Here is a 24,521-nt window from a genome sequence, read left to right on the forward strand (position 1 = left end):
AGGAAGACCCCCCAATGAACTACCATTGGGGGCCAATCCGTGAGTTGGTATTGCGCAGCCCAGCAAATAGCGGCAACCATTTTTTTAAGCCCAGTAAGGGAAATCCCCTTAGTGGCGGAATTTTTCGCTTGAGGAACGCTTTCGTCTGTCGTTTTTTTATTGTCTATTTTACGCTTTTCCCGCTTTTCAAATGAAACTGGTCAAGCACGTAAGATTTAATATGCCCTGAAGTATCAATACTGCAACGTTTCTATGTTGACTTTACATCAGAAAAGATATGATCTTATAATCAGACCTAGAGAATATGAACTAGGGAATCGGAGCCGAATAATCGGAGCTGGACAATCAGACCTAGAGAATCTGAACTTGAGAATCGGCAGATTCCGCAGACTTCACCGTATGAACCTACATTACACTAGGCAACACTTGTACCTGCAACATTTACATCATAATGTAACGATACAATAATAATCTGATTGTTATTTAAAAAGCTATACATCTCCTATTTGACAAAAGCATCATAACGGCAGATTTATCTCAATGAATAAAACAACACTGTAGTGTGTGTCTTCTTTGACTGCTGAAATGATTCTGTCATGAAAATACACTGACATGAACCGTGATACCTGCTTTTGTGATTCTACATAGGTTTAGTTGTGCCTGAGGGTTGAAAGCACAATAGTTTCGGGTTATTTTGGTTATGAAGATCACGTTCCCAATGATAAAATAGATGCTGGTTCAGTTAACGTTGTGTCGTTCTGCCACCGGCTCTGTGTATTCCAGCGAGTGCTCTTTCCGACAATGGTTCTGGTAATTCTAACGATGTCTCTTTCTGGCAATGGTTCTGGTAATTCTAATGATGTCTCTTTCTGGCAATGGTTCTGGTAATTCTAACGATGTTCCTTTCTGGTATTGGTTCTGGTTCTGGTAATTCTAACGATGTCTCTTTCTGGCAATGGTTCTGGTTCTGGTAATTCTAACGATGTCTCTTTCTGGCAATGGTTCTGGTTCTGGTTCTCTCTCTCTCTCTCTCTCTCTCTCTCTCTCTCTCTCTCTCTCTCTCTCTCCCCCTCTCTCTCTCTCTGGGAATGGTCTCTTTACTCTGATGGTTCTGAACGATTCTGATTATTCTAACAAGTGGCAATGGCCATATTTAACCAACCAAATACTGTTCCGGTGCTGTAATGACGTTTCATGTTTTCTTTTTATTCTATTTGTCTTTCCGCACTTGATACCAATGGTGATGGTGATTGATATGCACTGGCAACAGCGATTGTAATTTTGAACTTTATATTGCAGCAATCCAGGTAACATGTATCCTTTCGAACGAGAGGTGTTCCGTTGACAGTCAGTGCTGCAGTAAAAGATGCATCCAGTTACATTCGGGAGCAGATTACCGTTGTCTCAAGAGTTCTGTAGACAAAACCTGTAAACATGACTACAACTGCATGGGCAGACTCGAATGTAGCACCAGGAAACAATGCTGTGTCACGTTGTGGCAGTCATGTGTGACGGCCACGCAATGCTGCAACCCCTTGCACAGGTGTCTGGCAATGCCAGGATTTATCTACAAAAAATGTCTTTTCTCGGAAGCCATCTGTATTGCACCTGATTGGGGATTGTTGACTGTTCTTTTCTTGCTGGCGAAAACGACAGTGATGGTACTACTTTTGTGAAGCCGTCTACTCCCTATATATATATATACTCCCTCCGATTGGAAAGAATAACATTTTCAGATATGCTATGCACAGATAATATTTCTTCCAAAGAATGTGCCTTATTACGTATGTATTTCATTTATTGTTGTATATTTGACCATTGGTAAATATGGCGTTTAAATCATCAAGAAAACAATTTTATGGTAATGGGTTCATTTTTTAGAGGTAATGTTTCGTTATTTGTAACAACATTGTTTTTCCTTCAATGCCTAGTGTAGTGATAATCTTCTCGTGGGGTTTTAATAATACCAGTGAGCACCATCGTAAAGATGACTAACTGTCTGGCACATACAGGAGTGTCATGATATTTCATCAATGTATTCTTGTTTGAACTTGCCTCTATGATTTTGCTGAGCCAGTACTTGAAATCGTTCCTAGTAGTCAACAGCTGTGGACACATATATACTGTAATGTAATGGCGAAAACCATGAGATGCTGTTGATACCGGAAGACGAATCAACGAGCCCCGAAGGCCTAGGGCAAACAGAACGTTTATGCAGCAGGATCAGAAAATACAGGACGCTTATTCAGAAGGACCAGGGGCAGATTTCTTGTGATTTCTCCGACTTTAACCAAGTTACGGTTGATGTACACCTTTCCAATACTACTGCAAAATGGTTTTACCTGATCAAATTCACTGTCAGAATGACCATCGAATTTCTTGCTCAGAATAATTTGCAACAAGAATGCCATAACGTCATCACAATGGTAATTCGATTATTATGGATTACTATATGTTAAAGTTATTCTAGCAGTACAACCAAGCAAGCATCTGACACTGTATAACGAATATATACAGCTTTTGGGAACCAGTTTGGCAGCACCATCAGTTGTCGCATTCTATATGATCAATGTATTTGTATTGTGCCTATGGCTCATATCTAGCATTCATCATTCGTATCCAAGTAATACGTTGCTTTTTTTCTAATGTGTGTTGTGCATGTTACGTTGTGTTTTGAAGCTCATATACAACGTGATGTATTGTATTGGCAAGGTTAATCGTAAAAACAACAGACCAGTAACGTCGCAAAAAGGTTCTCCGATTACTGCCTATATTTCACATCGGAGGAAGCTACGCGCCAGGATCAGTAGAACATATCTCCAGTTGTATCTAGGATTGACAATATAAATATATATATATATTCAGCAACATCTAGCAGAGACAGAACATTTATTTATGTAGGAGGACAAGGACAAAAAGAACATTTATTCAATAGGACAAGGGCAGACAGAACATTTATTCAACATGACCTAATGTAGTCAGAACGTGTATTCAACAGTACCTAAGTACCTAGGTCAGACAGAACATATGTTCAGCGGTACCTAGGTCAGACAGAACATTTATTCAGCAGTACCAAGGATAGACAAAACATATAGTCAGCATTACCGAGGTCAGACAGAACATTTATTCAATAGTACCAAGGATAGACAGAACATATAGTCAGCAGTACCGAGGTCAGACAGAACATATATTCAGCACTCGTCACTCGTGAAAATATTAGACTCTCCCCACTTCACTCAATGGGATAAAAGTGGTTTTTGAGAAAACACATTAAATATCCTCTATATATTCAGTAGTACCTAGGTCAGACAGAACATATATTCAGCACTACCATGGATAAACAGAACATAATTATATTCAGCAGAATATTTTTCAACGAGACCTAGGATAGAAACAGCATATACACATGCACAAAAGTTAAGCGCCACCCATCATATTTGTGACCTGTTACTTTTGGCACTTAATAATGACTATTATAACGAGATGTACGATTGTTATAAGCCGTATATGTAAACCTCGTGTGATGCAAAAGTTGTCCCAAAGCAAGTGTATCTTTCGTTCCAAAAGAGTATGAGCAGAAAGGAACTTTACCGAAGACCAGAAATTGAAGGATTAGAAAACTTTGAAAAACATTTTTTATCATGTAACTGTCATGATATCAGCAGACCATATCAGGTGTCACATAGACACCCTAGGGAGTGCAGAGTCTATTGCAAGACAGAAACGTCAGTAACGTGTGTATGATCCACGGACATTGACCACAGCTTCAACCCTACGCCTCATACTCATTACAAGTCGTGGAATGCTTCTCTGAGGCTAACGGATCCATTCTTCATGAAGTGCGGCTTCAAGTCCAGCGAAATTTTGAACTGGGAGATCATGATGTCTGATTTTCCGGCCAAGAATGTCCCAGAGATGCTCAATCGGATTAAGATCCGGACTACAGGCCTGCCAAGGAAGAGTGGCAATAGCTTCTTGACGCAAATAAGCCAAAACTGCCCGAGATCTGTGTGGTCTAGCATTGTCGTCCATGTAAACAGGTCTTGTCTGAAGAGGATGGTTGTCAAAATGAGGGACTACCACTGGACGAAGAACGGCATCTTGGTATAGTTGGCCATTCAGGTTTCCACGAATTGTCACCAACGGAAGTTTGCAGCCGAAGGAAACACGACCCCATAGCATGACATACCCCTCGCCACATGCTAAGGTCTTCTGGATGTTCCTTGGTGCAAAACGAGTGTTACGTTGCCTCCAAACACGTATTCGACCATCAACAGTTCGTAGCAGCATTCGACACTCGTCAAACCAATGGATCCTAGTTGGCCAAGTTCAATCGACGTCTATCCTCTCTTTTAGAGATCGTTCTTGGCCTGCCAGACCTATGCCTGTCATTGACATCATTGGTTTGACCATGTTTGACATCAAACGAGTAATAACACTGTGAATACGACCAATTTGTCTTGCAATGGCCCTGCATGACATGCCAGTATTTTTCATGCCTATCACTTGCCGTCTTTCAGCGTTCGTTAACTTTCTCCTCACCATGGCTGATTTTCACCCCCTATTGGAAGGGGAATCTCACACAGGAGCAAAGTGCAACCGCATGTCTGAAACTTAAATTTCACTATTTATAGGGTAGGGGAACTGCAGCAACACGTAAAGCACGCTTTCCTTGTCGTATCTGGACAAATTTGGGTTCATGAAACCATGGAAGCCTTATTCAGTCATACATCATCATATTTCGTATTTCTGATTCCCACACGTGAAATCGAGAGACTATGAATATGGTAGCGCTTAACGTTTGTGCATGTTTATATATTCAACAAGACCTAAGATTGACGAAACATTTATTCAGCAGGACCTAGGACAGAACATCTATTAGGTACTATGAAGTAATCTTTCATGATACTGTAGAACTGACAGAATGGGCATGCCATTATGTATTTGAATACATATGAATATACTATATAAATAGACAATACTCATTCCAAGGACCAACAACATGTGTCATAACTGAGCTAAACATGAACACTATGTCACTGTAAATACTCAAGATAGTGTATAGACCTTCACCAACACGTTTATTTCCATCTGATGCCATCTCTCTTGGATTTCATCTTGTTTTACCAACGACACTGTTAATTTTCCGCGGTACAAATATGGTGTTGGACCTGTTATTTTTTGCATTGGAACGGGAATATCACGCAGAATGATTTTTTGGATAGAAAATATGACACCTGTCAACAGCCCAACAACTCCCTCTCGGCACCTTTTCACACAGGGGCATTTAACTTTTTACCCCCAAAGGAATTTTTCAATTTTTTTATGATATTGCTCTTGATTTTGCTCTAATTTACTTTCATTGATAACGTGAACCAAGCTGTTTGAAGATATCCAAGTTTTCCTAGCGGCCATATTGGATATGTTATTTTCTTATTTAGGAATTACTAAAAATATGTACAATTTTTAGGTGAGGTGAGGTCAAATTAGGTTTAACGTCGCGTCCAAGATTATCGCACTTATATAGCGACGTGCATGCACGTGTTTATGTGTGTGTGTGGCTGTTTGCACTTGTCCGGACTGATGCCGATTTATAGTGCTAGCTCACTTAGATACCATACCGCAGTTTAACATGAATACCCCACTCAGAAACAGTATTCTGATTTCGAGCCGACCAGTTCTTGTTTTAGCCCCTTAATGCGTAGCGCCAGACAGGGTAACAACAAGTACCATCTTTCAACGTCTTGTATGACGCGGCCGGGTATCAACCATGGACCTTCCGCTCTCCTGGCGGACGCTCTACCACTAGACCATAGAGGCGGTCTGTGCAATAGGTTACCCATGAATACACCATCATAGTCATGTAAGGATGTATCTTTAATTATCTGACAAGAGATATCATACAAGCCTGAGGGGTACTTATTTCCAAAGACTAAATGATTGAAGTTATCCAGATCACCTTCATAATACCTCGAAAGGCACGTTCCCCCTAAATCTGTGAATACATACGGCCGTCATGCGGTGTGGTAGTGACGTTGGTCTATGTTCTAACTAGAAATGAAACGAGACAATTTAGACCTCACGGAATTCTCAATATATGCAATTTGGGCGAACGTATTTGACACTGATACTATTGCAGATGTTCCTGAAGAAATATTGTCGATTAAAGTAAGGTCGCACTGGTCGAAGAGCTCGCGGGTTTCTCCCTCGCTGGGACTATGCCGTGGCCATATTTATTCATGGGTGATAGAGGAATGCAGTGTACATAAACCCTCGAAGTATTGACGATGGACCTAGATTACCCAAAATCAATACGGCGTACTGACAGATTGACAAGAATTAGTTATTATACAAGGACGTCGAGGTATATATCAACTAAAACACACGTCATTGCCATTGATTTTCACTGACGCGTGTTTCTATGCGGTCGATGTTGAACGTTCTCTGGAATCCTAGAACGAAATACGCGCTCATAATTACAGATTGAAATTACGTCATAGAACAGTTGTTAGGGCTGTTCAAATATTTGCCTTTGAAGTTGGTGATAATTAGTTTTGTAGGTGAGCTACAGTGACTGTACTATGTACGCCATGTTGCAAAAGTGTGATCTTTGCAAGGAGGGTGAGCTCGTATATGTGATCTTTATTTTCTCTACACTTATTGATTTCAACATAAAGCACTGGAGGCGAAAATAAAATATTTTGAGAAATGTTTGAGTTTCGTGTTTGTGGATAGTTTGTCACTAGGAATGTTGGTAACGTCTAAAGTGCTTGGTTATAGTGTGCCGGCATTTCTGAATACTCAGACAGAGCGTTCTACGTCGCTGGACAACTGTCTGTAACTTCCCCTGAAAATATTTATTGCTTTTCTTTACTTGGAAGGAGGCGACATTACAAATCAATCAATTCAGTGATACTCAAGCATATTTAGGATCGATCAACCACAGACTACAGTTATCAAATTATGTAACAATACATGCATTCATAAACAGGTCCCGATTAGCACCAACGAAAACATTTGCTCTTGAAAACACTTGCATACGCACACCCTTGCGTTTCGTCATGAACACCTGTACTCGAACACATCTTCATTCAAACACTCCCTCGGACACACCTGGACATGAACACATTGGCATTGAACACATGCACCTTCCTTTAATTCAATTTCAATTTCTTTATTTAACGTACTGAGGAGGCCACAGGCCTATAGTACAATCATCATTACAGGAGCAATTGGTACAATCATATAATTTCCAAACTTGATTTTCTTTGTATAAAAGCATGATATATGTACATAGAAAGATTTCTTATGATTTCCATGTTGCTAGTGGTCAGTAATAGTTTAAACTTAAATGTACAATGGTTTATATGAAAATATTTTGGTAAATATACTTTTCTTAGTTCATCATAATGCGGGCATATTAGTAAAAAGTGATACTCGTCCTCAATTAATCCTAGGTTACATAGTGGACAGAGTCTATTTTCTCTCGGAATATTTTGATATCTACCTTTTTCAATTAAAAGATCGTGTGATGAACATCGGAATCTTGCAAGTGCTATCCTAAATTTTCTAAGACTAACACTGAAAACCTTCCTTCAAACACACCTTTACTCAAATACGCCTGCTACCCTGGTATACCATTTGCGAACATTTTGCATTTGAACAAGACGAGATCTGTACATACACGAGAACACCTTCACTCGAACATTACGAACACACATCGGCAGGATAGGTTCTCGTCATTGATACCATTTTTCAACCCTGGGGTCGGTCATGACAACTACACTATTTGACGCAATCCTTTATTTCGTCACGATTGTAAAGGAATATTGTGTTGACGTTCTTTTACTGTATTCGTAATATGAACATTACCCTGTGCATCGCTCTATGCATGCCATGTATGAGGGAATGTTATGGAAAAGTATTATTTAAAAACAAGTATGTGTGACTTTGTGGTTTAAATATATTATTTACAAGGGAATATAAATTTAAAATCATATGTATACACATATGGGTGATTATATGCATGAATTACTAGTATCTGACATACAAGGGAATATACACTAATAATCTTACATGTACACTTGTGTGTGATTCTAGACATGAAATATATGACATACAAGGGAATATAAACTAATAGTCTTACATGTACACATGTGTGTGATTCTAGACATGAAATATATGACATACAAGGGAATATAAACTAATAACCTTACATGTACACATGTGTGTGATTCTAGGCATGAAATATATGACATACAAGGGAATATAAACTAATAACCTTACATGTACACATGTGTGTGATTCTAGGCATGAAATATATGACATACAAGGGAATATAAACTAATAACCTTACATGTACACTTGTGTGTGATTCTAGGCATTAAATATATGGCATACAAGGGAATATAAACTAATAACCTTACATGTACACTTGTGTGTTATTCTAGGCATGAAATATATGGCATATAAGGGAATATAAACTAATAACCTTACATGTACACTTGTGTGTGATTCTAGGCATGAAATATATGACATACAAGGGAATATAAACTAATAACCTTACATGTACACATGTGTGTGATTCTAGGCATGAAATATATGACATACAAGGGAATATAAACTAATAACCTTACATGTACACATGTGTGTGATTCTAGGCATGAAATATATGGCATACAAGGGAATATAAACTAATAACCTTACATGTACACTTGTGTGTGATTCTAGGCATGAAATATATGGCATACAAGGGAATATAAACTAATAATCTTACATGTACACTTGTGTGTTATTCTAGGCATGAAATATATAGCATACAAGGGAATATAAACTAATAATCTTACATGTACACTTGTGTGTGATTCTAGGCATGAAATATATAGCATATAAGGGAATATAAACTAATAGTCTTACACACACACACACACACACACACACACACACACACACACACACACACACACACACATATATATATATATATATATATATAAATGCAAGTTATAGCGTTATTGTATTATGACTATTGTCGGTAGCCCACTTAGGTCCTGGGTCGTTTATCACCACCAACTCCGCTGCGTGAGGACAAATTATCGACACTCTGATCCAAGTCCCTTGTTGGTGCTTCACATACCAAACTGAATCCATTTAGCCCACAATTCATGGTGTATCACGCTGGGACTTTATATAATCATATTATGTATGTTGACTGCAATGTGTAACTAGCCTTGCTACGAGATGATACAGAGGCAGCATCGGTTTGTTTGATTGCAGTGCTGATGGCGTGTGTATGGATATATACTCAAGTAAATTAAAACTCACTGAAGATTATCGATAACTAAACGCTAATAAGAACTGTTATGATAATACAGTGATACATATCGATCAATAACCTAACTGTACACACACGAAACCACTTTCCAAAACTGACGAGTGCAACTTGAAGTCATTTTCACGTGTATTGGGATTAATGGACGAGGGACGGTTGGGGCCCTGTTTGTCCCGCGGGAAATTGCAAATGTTAAATACACGACAAACTTATCAGATGGCTAACAACACAACCTTATGTTTTTCTTACACTTTCAAGCGGATAACTGAAATAATCTGAACATGAATAATCTGTGCATATCCATGTCTAAAATGTGTAAAGATTATATACTAATATCGATTTAACAGAAGATTTAATAGGAGTAAATCCGTCAACTACATCTCCTGCAAAGCTATTCTTGGGTCAAAGACATTAAATGTTGAAGAACTATGACGGCCTAGAAAAGTTGCTCTTTCCCTTTCAAGCTGTTGCTCATATTTATCATGGAATATAATAACCATACAATTTCATCCCGTTCTAGGCAAAATATAATAACCAGAAATTACATCACATTCTAGGCAGAATTTGAATGTGAAAAACATTAAAGCAAAATTTTAATGACACAAAAGATATACCTAAAAACGTTCAACCAATTACACACCAACACACTACAGCCTTCAAAGAAAAGAAAAAGGCTTTGGGTCACGTTCTTCTAAAATGATTACAATGATACATGATTTGCAGTGCTTGTTGTTTGTGAAGAGGTTGGATGGCGACGTGCGCAAAATGTTCTCGATCTTGGTTCTCCTCCCACGTTCCCAGGTTCTCCCAAATATGGCTGCAACCATTCTTAAATTAAATCCATATTTCATATTCTCGCTGTCATATTCAGAGAAACATAATAACCTATCATATCGTGTTGTGATTGTTCATTTATAACATACAATAATGTGACTATCTTTTCGTTTCAGTTCGCAATATACCAGTCATTGAAACTATTAACCTCAACAGAAATATTTACACATTCGTATCGTCACACATACAAGACCTGTTTACAAAGGATGGATTGATTAAAGTTAGCAAATAGTGCATTTCTTGAGATACATATAATACTTTTATACAAACAAATTTTTCATGAAAGCAAGGATTTTGATTATAGAATAAGTGTCATTTATATTCTGACAGTACACACATGCGTTTGTTGTACCAAAACATTTCGTCATTCAACAATGAAACGTGCCGCCAAGATTCATCTATCATACTTGTATTAGTGTCACATCATATATTATCAGGATACATACATACACACACAAGCGCGCGCACTCACTCACGCACGCACGCACGCACGCAAGCACGCACGCAAGCACGCACGCACGCACGCACATACATACATACATACATGCGTTGTAATCACTGCGCAACTGCGGTGTATCGGAAATCCTTTATGGACATAATTAACGACACATTAGCGCCATTTTATAATGGAGCGATGAAACGAGAAGGATAAAGTAAAAGTCAAATGGTAAACAATCGGGCGTTAAATATCCAACGAATGTGAATTCGTTCTTATTTTACGACAGGTCGCTTATTGCTTAGGGCAAAAGTGGATGAGTTTAGCGTTGTAACATTCTTTAAGCTAACGTCACCGCATTGTTCCCTCTTTTCGTGATATAGCAATGTCGGTTGTCACATCAAATTGAGGGAATTAATCGTATGCAACATTATTGGCTTCCCATTGTATTGGCTTGGTCAGTAATATGAGAGCCTGGCGCAACATAACGGACACTAACTGCCTTCCTCTTTCAATTGGAAATGTTTATTCAACCTAGAGTTTAGAAATATGTATGTTAGAAAGGGTAAATACTTTGAAACAGTCTACCGGACATCACTAAGGGTACTTTAGAGATTGGTGATATACTGACACAAAATAAAGAGCATAGTTAAATTTAAAAAAATACATTTCAGCGAACTGAATGAAAACAAAATAATGGTGTGTGGCTGGCAGTGAGGCCTAAAGGCATGCACCACTGCATACGCTTCCAGTTACTTTCAACTTATCAAGATTCCAATTCCACTATGAGGTTTCAAAGCGTTTCGGTATATGTAACTGACACAATCGTTGTGAAAACGGGATAGCTGTTCGTGGTCGAGTAAGCTACGCAGGACTGAGAATCTCCATTGGACAACACAGCACTGTTGATATAATCTGAACTAACTTCGCGACGTGTCATTGCGTGTTTACCCATCCCAGCTCACACACCGAGATGAGATCTACTTCCACTATGTCAACTGTTAAATATAATTAAACTGCCGGGCAATAGAAAGTGTACACTTGGAAATGTGATTGGACCAAAAGCGTACAATCGTTTTCAAAACGTTACTTGGTTGAAACTAGTCGCCGAAACACTGCAGACGGTCCAGAACGCAAGTATGACACCCCTATCAAATACATCACCATCGAATCAAATTTCCTGTTTGATTCAGTTTAATCTACAATAAAACATGGGCGTATACTGTATTTTGCCCGGACCCTTATGTTAAACGTCTAATGATCAAGGATCAATATATATCACACAGTTTGAATTTGTTGCCAAAGACCTCACCTGCAATAGCCATGATATGAACATTACACCTATCTTTGTTTGTTTGTTTGTTTTTGTTTAACGCCGCACTCAGCAATATCCCAGCTAAATGTAAATAATCCAGGTCGACCAGACAATCCAGTGATTGACATCATGAGCATCGATCCACGCAATGGAGATGACATGCATCAACCAAGTCAGCGAGCCTGACCATCCGATCCCGACAAGCATAGTCGCCTTTTACGGCAAGCATGGGTGCTGAAGACCAATTCTAACCCGGGTCTTCACGGGTCAACACCTATCTATAAATGACTCGAGTGAACTACTACACCCCCGAAGAAACAATTGTTAATATATTCGTCACAGATCTGTTTGTAACTGATTTATCTACACAGATGTAATTCACAAGTGATGCCACAAATATACAATACAAAGCGACGGGCATCCAAACACCGCTCTCATGTGATAGATGCAACCGGCGTTGATAAATAAGTTGTCGACAAAAAGGTTGCTGTGACATGCTCTTTTACATCTGGCTATCTTGGCAGCTACTCCGTTATGATGATATTGGTAATAAGCCGGGACGTGAAAAGGGCCACCTTTGAATCACAACGGGGAAAACACGTTGACGTCAACGTCACGTTGAGGCAGTTTACGCAGTGTCATATATTGGATTTGAAAAGGTTTCCTGTCCAAAACATAGCCATTAAGATAAAGTCAGAGGTAAACTTGGATTATCTGCATTTCAGAATCGTAATCACACACATACGCCGAAATGCCAAACATGGCAAAATCAAGTGAGAAAAGATAAGAATTCGTCAAGCATGAAATTGCACTCTTTGCAAATGTTCTTATTTCGTTGTTACAATGATCACTGTAAGGCAGGCTTTCTATGCTGTATTACCCAATCTACACTCAAAATATGTGTGTAAATGCCAAGAGGATGGTCGCTCTGAAACGCAATTATTGAGCTTCACATATTAAACACACATCCCTCGTGTGTTGATGTAAAAGCGAAATACAAGAGGCGTAATTGGAAGACTGGCGAATTCGTTTCAACAAGATGTATGGAATTTCACTTGTGGGAATAACTATTGATTTTGAATTTTGTTAATGACTAAGTTTGAAATAGTATCCTTCGACTTCGCTAAAGGGTTTAAGTGATATTTATGTATCATGTTATAATGTTTAACCCTTTTGGAAAACTAAAAGTTCAGTCAAGGTTTACAAAGACACGGTCGGAACATCATGACGTATGAGCTGCTATACGGTAAGTTCATCTCCGTAAAGGAAGGCGAGTAAGTTGTACATTTGTAACATATGAAGACCCTAAAATGGACATAATTTGACCCGTGGAGTGAATGAGGAATAACCTCAGAATATAAAAAGTTATTCCCACTGGGAAAAGTCCTAGAATGAATGTAGATTGAAAGCATTATATCCATTGAGTAAACAAAAATTATTCAATTTTCCAATGATTAAAAACCTAGCCACAAAAGCAGACGACATTCTGATTGATGTACTGCCACCAACAATCATTTGACATAAACGTAAGTATATACTGATCATAACAATACGACGACAGATGTGCTCCTGTTTATTTGTTGTTTGATTGACAAACAGAAGTCGATAGTGTTTAGGCAACATGTTGCACATGTGTGTATAAAGATCATGCATACCTATATGCCATCTATTTGAGTGCGGTCTGTAAACAATCCGGACCAGACTTATCTTAATGCATGAAGCTAGACGTACCGTATCAACATTCGTAATAAAGGGCCACACATACCATACGCATTACACTACATACTGGCTTAAGGACACAACCTGTTTCACGCGCTATTTGGTTTTGGAAGCTGACAATAAAGGTGGCAAATACCGGGCCTCGTGGAGATTATGGGCGTTGTGATGAGAGTGAAGATGATGATGGTTGTGAAGATGGTGGCGATGCTGATGGTGATGGTGGTAGTTGTGATGTTGTTGGTGCTGTCGGTGTTGGCGATGGTGGTGGTGGTGGTGATGTTGTTGGTGGTTGTGGCGGTTGAGGTGATGATGATGGTAGTGGTAGGAGTCGAGGTCATCGTGTTAGTGGTGACAGGCGTGTTGATGATGTGGTGGAGGTGATAGTTCTGGTGATAGTGGTGGTGATGATTTGGTAGTTGTGAGAGTCCACGTGACAATCATGGTGATGATATGGTGGTGATATTGTGGTGAGGACAGTCCAGGTGACAATCATGGTGATGATAATTATGGTGGTGATATTGTGGTGAGGACAGTCCAGGTGACAATCATGGTGATGATGTGGTGGTGATATTGTGGTGAGGACATTCCAGGTGACAATCATGGTGATGATGTGGTGGTGATATTGTGGTGACGACAGTCCAGGTGACAATCTTGGTGATGATGTGGTGGTGATATTGTGGTGAGGACAGTCCAGGTGACAATCATGGTGATGATGTGGTGGAGGTGATAGTTCTGGTGATAGTGGTGGTGATATTGTGGTGACGACAGTCCAGGTAACAATCATGGTGATGATATGGTGGTGATATTGTGGTGAGGACAGTCCAGGTGACAATCATGGTGATGATGTGGTGGAGGTGATAGATCTGGTGATAGTGGTGGTGATATTGTGGTGACGACAGTCCAGGTGACAATCATGGTGATGATATGGTGGTGATATTGTGGTGAGCACAGTCCAGGTGATAATCATGGTGATGATATGGTGGTGATATTGTGGTGAGGTCAGTCCAGGTGACAATCACGGTGATGATATGGCGGTGATATTGTGGTGAGCACAGTCCATGTGACAATCATGGTGATGATGTGGTGGTGATATTGAGGTGAGCACAGTCCAGGTGATAATCATGGTGATGATGTGGTGGTGATATTGAGGTGAGCACAGTCCAGGTGATAATCATGCTGATAAAGTGATACTCCCTCATGGGAAATATTATCTTCGTGGTGATGATGATGATGATGATGATGATGGCGATAATACCGGTAGATCACATTTTGACACTTCTTGGGGGTATTGGTGGCGTTGATAGTGCTGCTGACAACGTTTGCTCCGGTGATGGTAGACGTGATGATGGTGTTGAACATGAACGCGAAAGTGGTGATGCTGATGTGAGTATACTGGTGGTGGTGATGTATCCCCAGATTGTCGACGTGGGGATGATTGACGTGATTGTTTTGTTGTTTAACGCCCCACGCCAGCAATGTACCGTCAGACCACAAACAATGAAACTGGTTCTGACAAACCAGTGACTGACATTATGAGCAAGACGACCACGACAATGAGCTTGATGATGTCCAGGTAGTCGCCTCTTACGACCACCAGAGGTGGCGGAGGACCTTCACACGAAGTAGGAGTCCCCGTGATGTTGATAGTCATTGTCGTGGGCGTTATGGTTGGTGTGGAGACTGCGGGTATATGAAGCTGGGGAGATATGAGGGTTTGTCATGACAACGGTTATGTTTACGATGGGACCGATGCTGGTAATTGTTGCAATGTTTATATTTATCATAAATGTAATATCTATGGCCGAGACTGTTCCGATGATATCAATGGCGATAAAGATGTCATAAAACTAATCTTAACTGAGAATATGATTGTGCATTCGTCACCCCTCGCCTCTTCCCGTAACCTGTCGATGAATGTTATGTGCGAAAATACGACAAACCAATCAGAATGAGCTTATGATTTCAAGTTTTTCGTTAAAGAATCCCTTAGAAATAATTTTTGATTTTATATGAGTCTTGCATCTAAAAATATACCCAAGGCACAGTTAAATGTGTCCAATCATACTGATAATTCCCCATGTCAAGATGTGATTTGAATTGTATCTGAAATATATATAATATATGGGGAAATATATGTGAACCATAGCGCGACGAGTTGACAATTATTTTAGGCATGCCCGATTGCGGAGAAGGGCACGAGTAGCTTTTAGACTTGTCCCGGAATAACACGAGTTGGTCTTGAATGTATGATTGTGGCGATTATGATGGTGACAACGGTCATCCTAATGGTAATGCTAACTATGTTGATGGTACGGATGTGCCAATGATAACATTGATTAGACTAATAAAATACTTCATACTGCCATGTGCTAATTGATAAACTGGTTATAATATGATGTGATTGTACCGTTGGTAATGGTGATAAAAACCATGCTCATAGCCACGATAACGGTGTTAATTGTGATCATGATTTTATCAAACTAACGACGATGCTAAGTGCGGTGATTTTGATGGTGTTAATGGTTTAACTAATTATGATGACGACGACGATGATGATGATGATGATGATGGTCATAACGGTGTCATTTTTTTCCATTGCAGCCTATCGCAGAGAACAGTGCCACTGGTCCAACGAGGTATGCTCCGGGAACACGGACTGCTGCAGCAAGAACTGTTACCTGGCACACGAGGGGACTGACTACCGCTGCACGCGGAGTTCCCTAAACCAGACCTGCGTCTTCGACTACCACTGCCGCGATGGGCTCCACTGTGGCAACAACTACAGATGCTGCTCCCCCTACTGGGAGAACTGTGTCTTGACCCGCGACTGCTGTGACAAAGAACATGTGTGCACCTCCACCCCAGGATTTATATACAAGAAGTGCCTTTACCCGGGGTCCGGCGTCCGATCGTCGGCAGAATGGAACATGCTGGCTATACTTCCATTGTTGACTATTTCCATGGTAACAACGTTATGAGGTTTCGTAGCGCATAGATCTACCCGCGCACAGTGATATATTACCAAAAGTAATATCTCTTCGAGAGTTGTTAATTCAGTTTTATAGGACAACTGAATAGAAGGATGAAACTGTCGATGAATGTATGGCCGTTTGGTTCCAATAAAATAACGCCATCACCCAACCCATGAAACGTGCCTATAGCTATGACGTAGTACCACTGAGCGCCTCGAGGACATGCAAACAAGGCTGCGTTGCCGGGAGGCTGAATGATTTGAAGCAGGGATGGTCGTAGGTTAGACTTTGTTTGGCGTTGTGTGCTTGGATGAAGACTGATGCGAAATGTCAGATGCAAAACTCCATGAAGTAACTCGGCAACCAGTGATACCCTTATTTTGCTTTTCACTAGCTTCAGAGCACCAAGGGAGACGAGATTCTGAAGTTAAAGGTCACGATGTCTTTTTAACATGTCTCATTTTGGTAGTATGTTGTGAGTGACGTCACGGTGATGATCCACATTCGTGACAGATAAACTGCCGGGGAAAAGAAAGTATACACTTGAAAATTGAATTTGACCAAGAATTACAAACGTTATCAACACATTATTGCGCTGAAAACAGTCGCCGAAAAACTGCAAACTTGAGGTCCAAAGATAACAATGATACCAGTTACAAACACATCACCATCGAATAACCATTTCTTGTTGGTTTCATTTATAGCTACCGTCAAATGTGGGTGCATACTTTCTTTTACCCGGCAGTTCATACACATATAGACATTTTACTTCGAGTGTCACGAACTCAGTGGGTTATAGACATTATTTGCCTTCAGTCGAATACTTCAATTAAAAGACTGCTCAGGTCTGTGATGTTATTCCCTATATCCAGACAAAATTGTAGATTCAAACATATATTAATTAGAGTAACCATTGGGCGTTCTTCCCAAGCGCTACGTCACCAAAATCGAGGCTCACATTTTCGTGCTTTTTAGCATCACGGTTAGTCCCGCACAACAAACCCCTGGTGTTTAGTACACCGGTGTATTGTTCAGTGAAGGGATTGTGACGTTTTTTGGTCACGTGTTAACTTAGGTCTGGCAGCCCTTGGATATCGGTCGATGACCACCTTTAACATTTTGAGAAGGTTTACCATGTGTAAGATATTGGTGGCTGTTGAAATCCTATTGTCACGTTTTTTAAGTGTATATTGTAAAACGTCCACATATAATGTAAGGTTTTGTTGACACCTTTTTCTCAATTCCTGTTTGTGCATTAATAGAAACTATAACTGTCTTAGTATATATCTGTTAGAGACCTAGATGTGAAGAGGTGAGACAAACAGAATAACATGTAACGAAGGCATTATTGGATACATAAGTAAAATGTTTTTCTACGTGCAGTTTCCCTCATTATCAGTTCTTAACCCTCAACTAAGTATTACGTGGTTTCCTTGAGGGTCTTGTACTACCTTTAGTGTATAATTTCTGTACGAGGGTTCAATAATGAATAATAAATTAAAGACAAAACATTATTGATTACCTCGGTATATAATTTCTGTCCGACGGTTGAGTAATGAATAATTAATTAAAGAAAAATCCTCATGTTTATTTTTTCGATAAGGGCCATTTATTACACTTCGTTCTCAATTTCAATAACAAGGTTTCGGTTTATACTATTAATTATAGACCAAGTACGAAAGAAAACGTCTCTTCTAGGGACATCGAACTGCTCTTAGTATTCGATTTCTGAAGAGCGTTGCAGTAACAAAACGCGATAACATATAGTGCTCATATACAAATGGCGTTGAAGGACCTCTTTGGTTTTCAGATACGTAATTAATTCATCACCAAGATCAAGTTAAAATTATCGTGTTCTACATTTTCCAATTTATAGATGATATAGGTTCAAGAGAGGTGGTTTCGTGTAATATACATATAATGTATTATAATCTGCATTCAGTACAAGGATTTCCTTAGAGGACATATGTTGGAGACTGTTGATTTTCCCTTCAAATGTATTTACGTATCAAGTAATCATGTAGCTATACATTATAAAAGACGATTATTCTCTGTGTATATTCCGCTACTGAAACAAGAGCATTATTATTCATTACATTATTTTGTTTTCATTTTCGTGAAATTTGTAGCTGAGATATTATTAAGTTTTCATCTTGTCTGGTATCGTTATGGCTATTGGCAAAGCTGCACTTACGAATGCATCAGATAGATATCTTGGTTTTTATTCATGATCGGGAAATGTGAAATCATGTCCTCCTCCTAAGAAAATTTACATGTGTCGAGGACTGCATTCAAAAACCGTTACAGTAGGTTATTCCTTATACATTTGTAAAAAATCAATATTATTCATGAATTTGTCATTCCTGCACCACTCGGGTCCCCTCTGATTATTCTACTACCTATAATAATGCCTTGGGCGACACAAGATGGAAGATACTGCGCGGGTTTCTGTGAACGTGGAACGCCAGATCCTAGTACATATAGTTAGCACAACACGACATCCATTTATTCTATTCATAACAGAAATAAGGTGTACACTGTAACTTGAAGACAAAAGCAAACGGAAATAATTTGAATTGTCATGTATGGCGGCTGCCACAAGGTTATGTCACATGACGTCACGTCCACGCAACTAGTTCTAGTGTTGATCCATGCCAGTGCTGGCCGGGGTTGCTCTGGTGTAAAACGAGTGATCCTTGTCCAATATATAGTCTGTCATGTGCATGTCCGTATCATAGAATACCATAACTGACGCCATTGGTTGGCATAGATTTACGTCAATCCGGATGTCCTCTTCCCTCTTGAGAATGTGTTTCCGCTTTCAATGTACTGTAGATTATTCACGAGTAGTTTGGATATAGTTTTTTCTTCACAAAGGCGAGAACTCTTTTTGGTACAAAACCGCGGCAGAATATAAGAACTGTTCGAACGTCGATGTAGTAAAAGATGTTCGCTGATAGTTACTAGGCAGTTATATATCTGCGGATGTCTCTGTTCTAAATATGTTATATACACAAGAAAATATGGTCTGTTATGTAAATTTTCGGTCTTAATAGGGCACGCATATGGAGATTACTTCAAACTGGTCTAAAAGTTGGCCAAAGGACTTACTTGAGCTCAATATGACGAATAAGGTATCTTATGATTTCGGAAAATCCCCAAAAATTAATCCTATTAGCCAATATTGTGCTTTTTCTCGTGCACAACTGAAGAATAAAGCGTTACCAAAATATATTTGTCCTCGCATCCTTCATGTGCCACTGGTCGTGGCCACGTTGGCTGGATAATGCGTATTTAAGTTAGGACAACTTCATAGGTATAAAATGACTGAAGTGTCAATATATTCCTTCTGGGTCTTATACATTTTCAGCAATCTGGATCACCTGACCACCTTGCGAGTAAAGTATGATTTATCTTAGAGAGTCTAAAATGTTTATGCGCCGTGTATGTGTTCAATCCTCTGCCATTGAGGGAGACTATACATAACTTACCAATGATGTTTTACTTAATAAGAATAAGATATATGGATGAACGACTTCTTTATTACAATTACTGATGATTACAATTGTAATAAAGAAGTTGTTCATCCATATATCTTATCTTAAGTTGTTCATACATATATCTTATCCTTACTTATTATTCCAACATCTTATTGCCTCTGAAAGAATATGCTTTACTTGATCAAACATAATGATGTCTATTAAGCTATATCATGCACCTGCATCTCCCAATGTGTCTTCTAAAAGGGACGTTGGTTTGGGTGTATCAAATGCGTTACCATTTGTTATAGATGGGTATTGTTAAACGTCAGGAGCAACGTTCTATAACGTCGGGTGAAACGGCCATATTTACCGTCAATCTATATTTCCTATGGAGTCATTAATGTATACCACCTCACTGAGTCAACATGTTTGTGAAAAGAAGCATTAATAGCATCAAGCATTTGGTTATAGTTACGCTAACACCAACTTCGTAAAAGGTTAATCTCCATGAAAACATCATGATTTACATAATTATGTCAATGATGGAACTACAAATGGAAAGAAAAGAACATACGCGATTAGATATTTCACATACAGCGACATTTCCCTCGTTGATGTTGCACTAATTGATTTGTATACTCTATGTTCTACCATCACACGTGAATGCGTACAATATGCGGCGTTGAAGTGAGGCGTGCCTAGTTTAAAGTCAAGCAATGAAACGAGGACGTGTGTCTCTGAGGAAGTCAAACGAGCCTTACCGCATGACACTGATGCAATGTAGAGAGCAGACAGCTACGAGATTGTGGCTGGTGTTGCACGAGAAGTTTTGCCGGTTATACGATGTAACCTGAGCACTCATTGGTCGGAGCACTTCTCCCTCGCTGGAACCAGGCCGAGGCTTGATAAGTTGGTTAAAAATAGCAGCTCACTGCATTGGTTGTATGTATTCACGGGTGATGGACGGACGCTGTGTTTACACACCCGTGAAGTACTGACGAAGCGAAATTCGAGTTATAGAAGCGTTACGAAGCATTCGGATACATTTGAGCAGTTTATTACTATTTGGAACATTTTGTCTAAAAGTAAAGGATAGACATATTTGTTCGACGTACTTTACTGGCTTCGTAACGACAATACTGATGTACAGTCCAATTTATGACGTCATAACTCGACAAAACGTTGATTACTGCTACTGTGGAAAATGAGTATTGTCTAACAATAGTATAGTCGCGATCTTGACCTTATGACGTATGGTCGCTTGTCTATCCCTGGTATGGTTCTATATCCATCCTTATGATATGAGGTCAGATGTCCACAGTTCGACGTTTCACGTTACACCTGACCATCGTGACGTTTCTTCGCGTACATGCATTGTGACGTGCGGCCACGTCCTTACCATTGTGACGTTTTGTCAACTATGTAGTCTGGTGAATGTTGGTAGCTCAGACTCGTGGGTATTGCATATAATCTACATATACGCTGCCATGACTGTCTATGTGTCTAGGTGTGATGTGTGATCGGTAGTCTATGTCATGATATCTTTAGCCTTAAGGTTAACAATTTTGTGCATACATATCGCCTTCAGAATCGTTCGAACCTCCATATATGTTTATGAACGCTGCGAAATGATCAAAGCATGTTATTATGAGAGACGTATTAAATGTTGATTATTCACTGTTTGTTTTTCTGTGATTGGACAAATATTCTACAATATTTGTATTGTATTGTGAATTCTTATTTTTTTATTATTAAAGCTGACAAAGATCGTCCAGTGATCAAAATCGACGTTATTTGCTGATGTGCAGAGTTACGTCCCTTAGGTGTGCCAGAAACCCGTGATATTGGGTTCGCATACCAGATTCAAGCTGATTATGTTTCTTTGTTTAAACAGTCAGGGCCTTACATGTGTTCGTAGAGCCGACACAGTTACTTCTGTTTATTCCTCGTCCATGTTCGTGACATTCCCTAACAGTTCGAGAAAACTCGTCACTTCTCGTATCTTTCCGTAATACAGTCACGGAAATACACGAGAGGTCACGTGTGAGAACGGGAACAAATTACAAAGAACGATTTTTTTGTCGCAATCAAGGCAAGTTTACTGATATTGAATGAACATTACCATCATAAGGAGATAACTCTATTGGAGTTCAATTTCAATGTTTTAGAGGTGATTTCGAAAAATTATATATAATAATATATAAGCTTTGACGACATAAAAACGGTCTTTTTAATGGGGAAATGAGGAGTGCTGTTTGCACGAGTTTACTGAATGTTCGAATTTGGAAATTAATGATTGGCTTTAATGAGCAGATTCTTCCTTAAATATACTTAGACCATACTTGTCACTTTGTCAAAAGTCTTTAATAACAGATAATGGAGATATTCTGTAAACTGCGTTTAAGCGGACAAGTGTGAGGTAAAACAAATGATTCTTTGTACACAGCATTTTTCATAAAATATAGCTAAAATGTAAATGTACGTGCCCAAATGTTACTGTAGGCGTCAGATGAGTATAAATTTCCAATGTACACTTTTACACAATGTATATGTACATGACTTTTCTCGCTTTTAGTTTTGAATTTGTAACAGTGAAACATGTTATTTGACCATATGATGTTTATTTCTGGCATAACAGTATTATTGTTAAGATACTGCGGGAACAGTCATGCGGTTTTTCGGAACGTTCAGTATGTGAAATCACTGGTAGTCTTTGCCCACCATTGGATTTGAAAAAAAAATATAAATCCTTTCAGAGAAAAAAATATTTCGTATGTAGGATTATAGTTATGAATACTATAGGAATAATTTGCTGTAATTCATGTTAGCGATCACTGTAATAATCAAAACTTATTCTCTCATATCTAATCTGCATTGTACGCAAAATGATATAGTTAGGGTATTTCTGGTGAACATTTATTTAGTATTGCCATTAATCAAACTTTTTTATACTTATGTACTAAATGTTTATTTTTAAAGTGTTCATTTTGTTTGTTTTGGCATGTTGAATTCCCGATTATCCAGTGTGTTATGTCTTATTTGTATTATGATACGCTCCCTAGGCACATCTCCTAGGAATATTCGTTTCGGAGGTGATGCCACCATCCCCATGTCTCTGATCACAAGCTCGCTCGTGTGTGTACTTTGATTGGACGGTTATTTTTAGCGTCGTGTTTTTTCAAATCGGTAGAAATTGTCCAGGGTATTTGTCCTATTAGGATGGAGATTTAATACGCTGGATAATCGAGGATGAACACGTTGCTATGGAAATGTGTAATCTATGCATGGAGTGCTGCGTTGTTTGTATAAAGTACAACGTTGAAGTTATTAATAAATTGTTGTTTAAGAACGAGCGCCTTTATTCCATTTTTACTCAGCTACAAGAAACGCACATAGCATTACACACATGTTTGTATGACACAAACCATTAAACGTTGTTATGAACGGTGAGATGTGCATTCCAAACAGATGAGGCACCCGGTACCCGATGCGCCGTATCATGGAACGGAGTTGACTCTAAACGCATATACTAGGGGCCTGCTTTGTCGTAACGCCCACATGATGTGAGTGGGTGGGTGTGGGGTATTTGAGTGTGTTTGTGTGTGAGCTGGGGGATGGGGGGGTGGGGGTTTAAACGAGTATGTGGGTGTTTTGGTGAGTGAGTGAGTGCGTGAGGACAGCGTAGACCAACAGTACATCATGTATGACCCCCACTGGAATTCCGGGGCAGAGGAGACTCAGATGTCCCTTATCGATGAAGATTGTCCATCATGTGGATGTCGGCACAGACAAGGATCCTCTAGCTTGCATTTATTGTCCCTCTTTGGAATTCGGGGCCAATTAGGTTTTCTTTACTCTATTATGGCCACCGTTCTTGGTACTCCGGGCCGAGCCGGTTTTCATTTGACCATGATGGCCCCCGTTGGTACTCCAGGGTGGATTAGGCTTCTAGTAGGCTGACCTCCAACTTGGAATGCGGGATAAAGTATGTTTGGAGGCCGGTATTAGGCTTTTGCCAAATCTTGAATTCAAGGACAAAGTAGGTCCATAGTAACTCTAGTCTGTTTCAGGGGCCATCAGAAATGTAAATTATGATCAAACTGGCACACTGCCCCCCCCCCCCCCCCCCCCCCCCCCCCCACACACACACACACACACACACAGCCACTCACTCACTCACTCACTCTTAACTATTTAGAGAAAAACTATATATGCACATAAAAAACATTAAAAAATGACTTCCTTAGAATTTAAAATTCCACCTCCACAGAAACTACACACATGTAGTCTCCCACCCAACCTATTCCCGAGCAAACTTACGGGCGTCTGTGTTAGTAGGTGCCAAGCCTGACTCATTGATATTGAACTAGTTCGGGGACTGTCTGGCAGTTGATCGTCACACGTTACAAAATGTAATAATGTGCCAACCAGA

At 39.4% G+C, this 24,521-nt stretch overlaps 2 protein-coding genes across 3 annotated transcripts in view; both read left to right on the top strand.

The window, feature by feature from the left end:
* Nucleotides 1–6,696, top strand: part of LOC139449099 (uncharacterized) — a 53,381-nt gene extending 46,685 nt beyond the window's left edge. For both annotated transcript variants that reach the window (XM_071230572.1, XM_071230573.1), the window contains one exon: nt 1,300–6,696. In XM_071230572.1, coding sequence (XP_071086673.1) covers nt 1,300–1,676 — 377 coding nt within the window. In that variant the 3' untranslated portion in view covers nt 1,677–6,696. The remainder of the gene's footprint in view (nt 1–1,299) is intronic.
* Nucleotides 6,697–13,103: 6,407 nt separating this feature from the next.
* On the top strand, nt 13,104–23,438 carry LOC139449101 (uncharacterized). Its single transcript, XM_071230574.1, has 2 exons — nt 13,104–13,162; nt 16,237–23,438. Exons 1-2 carry the CDS (start codon nt 13,141–13,143, stop codon nt 16,611–16,613), a joined length of 399 nt encoding a protein of 132 aa, XP_071086675.1. The 5' UTR covers nt 13,104–13,140; the 3' UTR covers nt 16,614–23,438.
* The last annotated feature ends 1,083 nt before the right edge of the window (nt 23,439–24,521 follow it).

The sequence above is a fragment of the Haliotis cracherodii genome, unplaced genomic scaffold (assembly GCF_022045235.1).
Source record: "Haliotis cracherodii isolate W230 unplaced genomic scaffold, xgHalCrac1.p SCAF_7, whole genome shotgun sequence".
Taxonomy (NCBI): Eukaryota; Metazoa; Mollusca; class Gastropoda; order Lepetellida; family Haliotidae; genus Haliotis; species Haliotis cracherodii.

Bases quoted from the DNA above. Each gene is read 5' to 3' on its own strand.
- LOC139449101 (XM_071230574.1), top strand. From the start codon at position 13,141: ATGACGTATGAGCTGCTATACG. The intron at 13,163-16,236 runs GTAAGTTCATCT...TTTCCATTGCAG, and splicing joins GACGTATGAGCTGCTATACG to CCTATCGCAGAGAACAGTGC.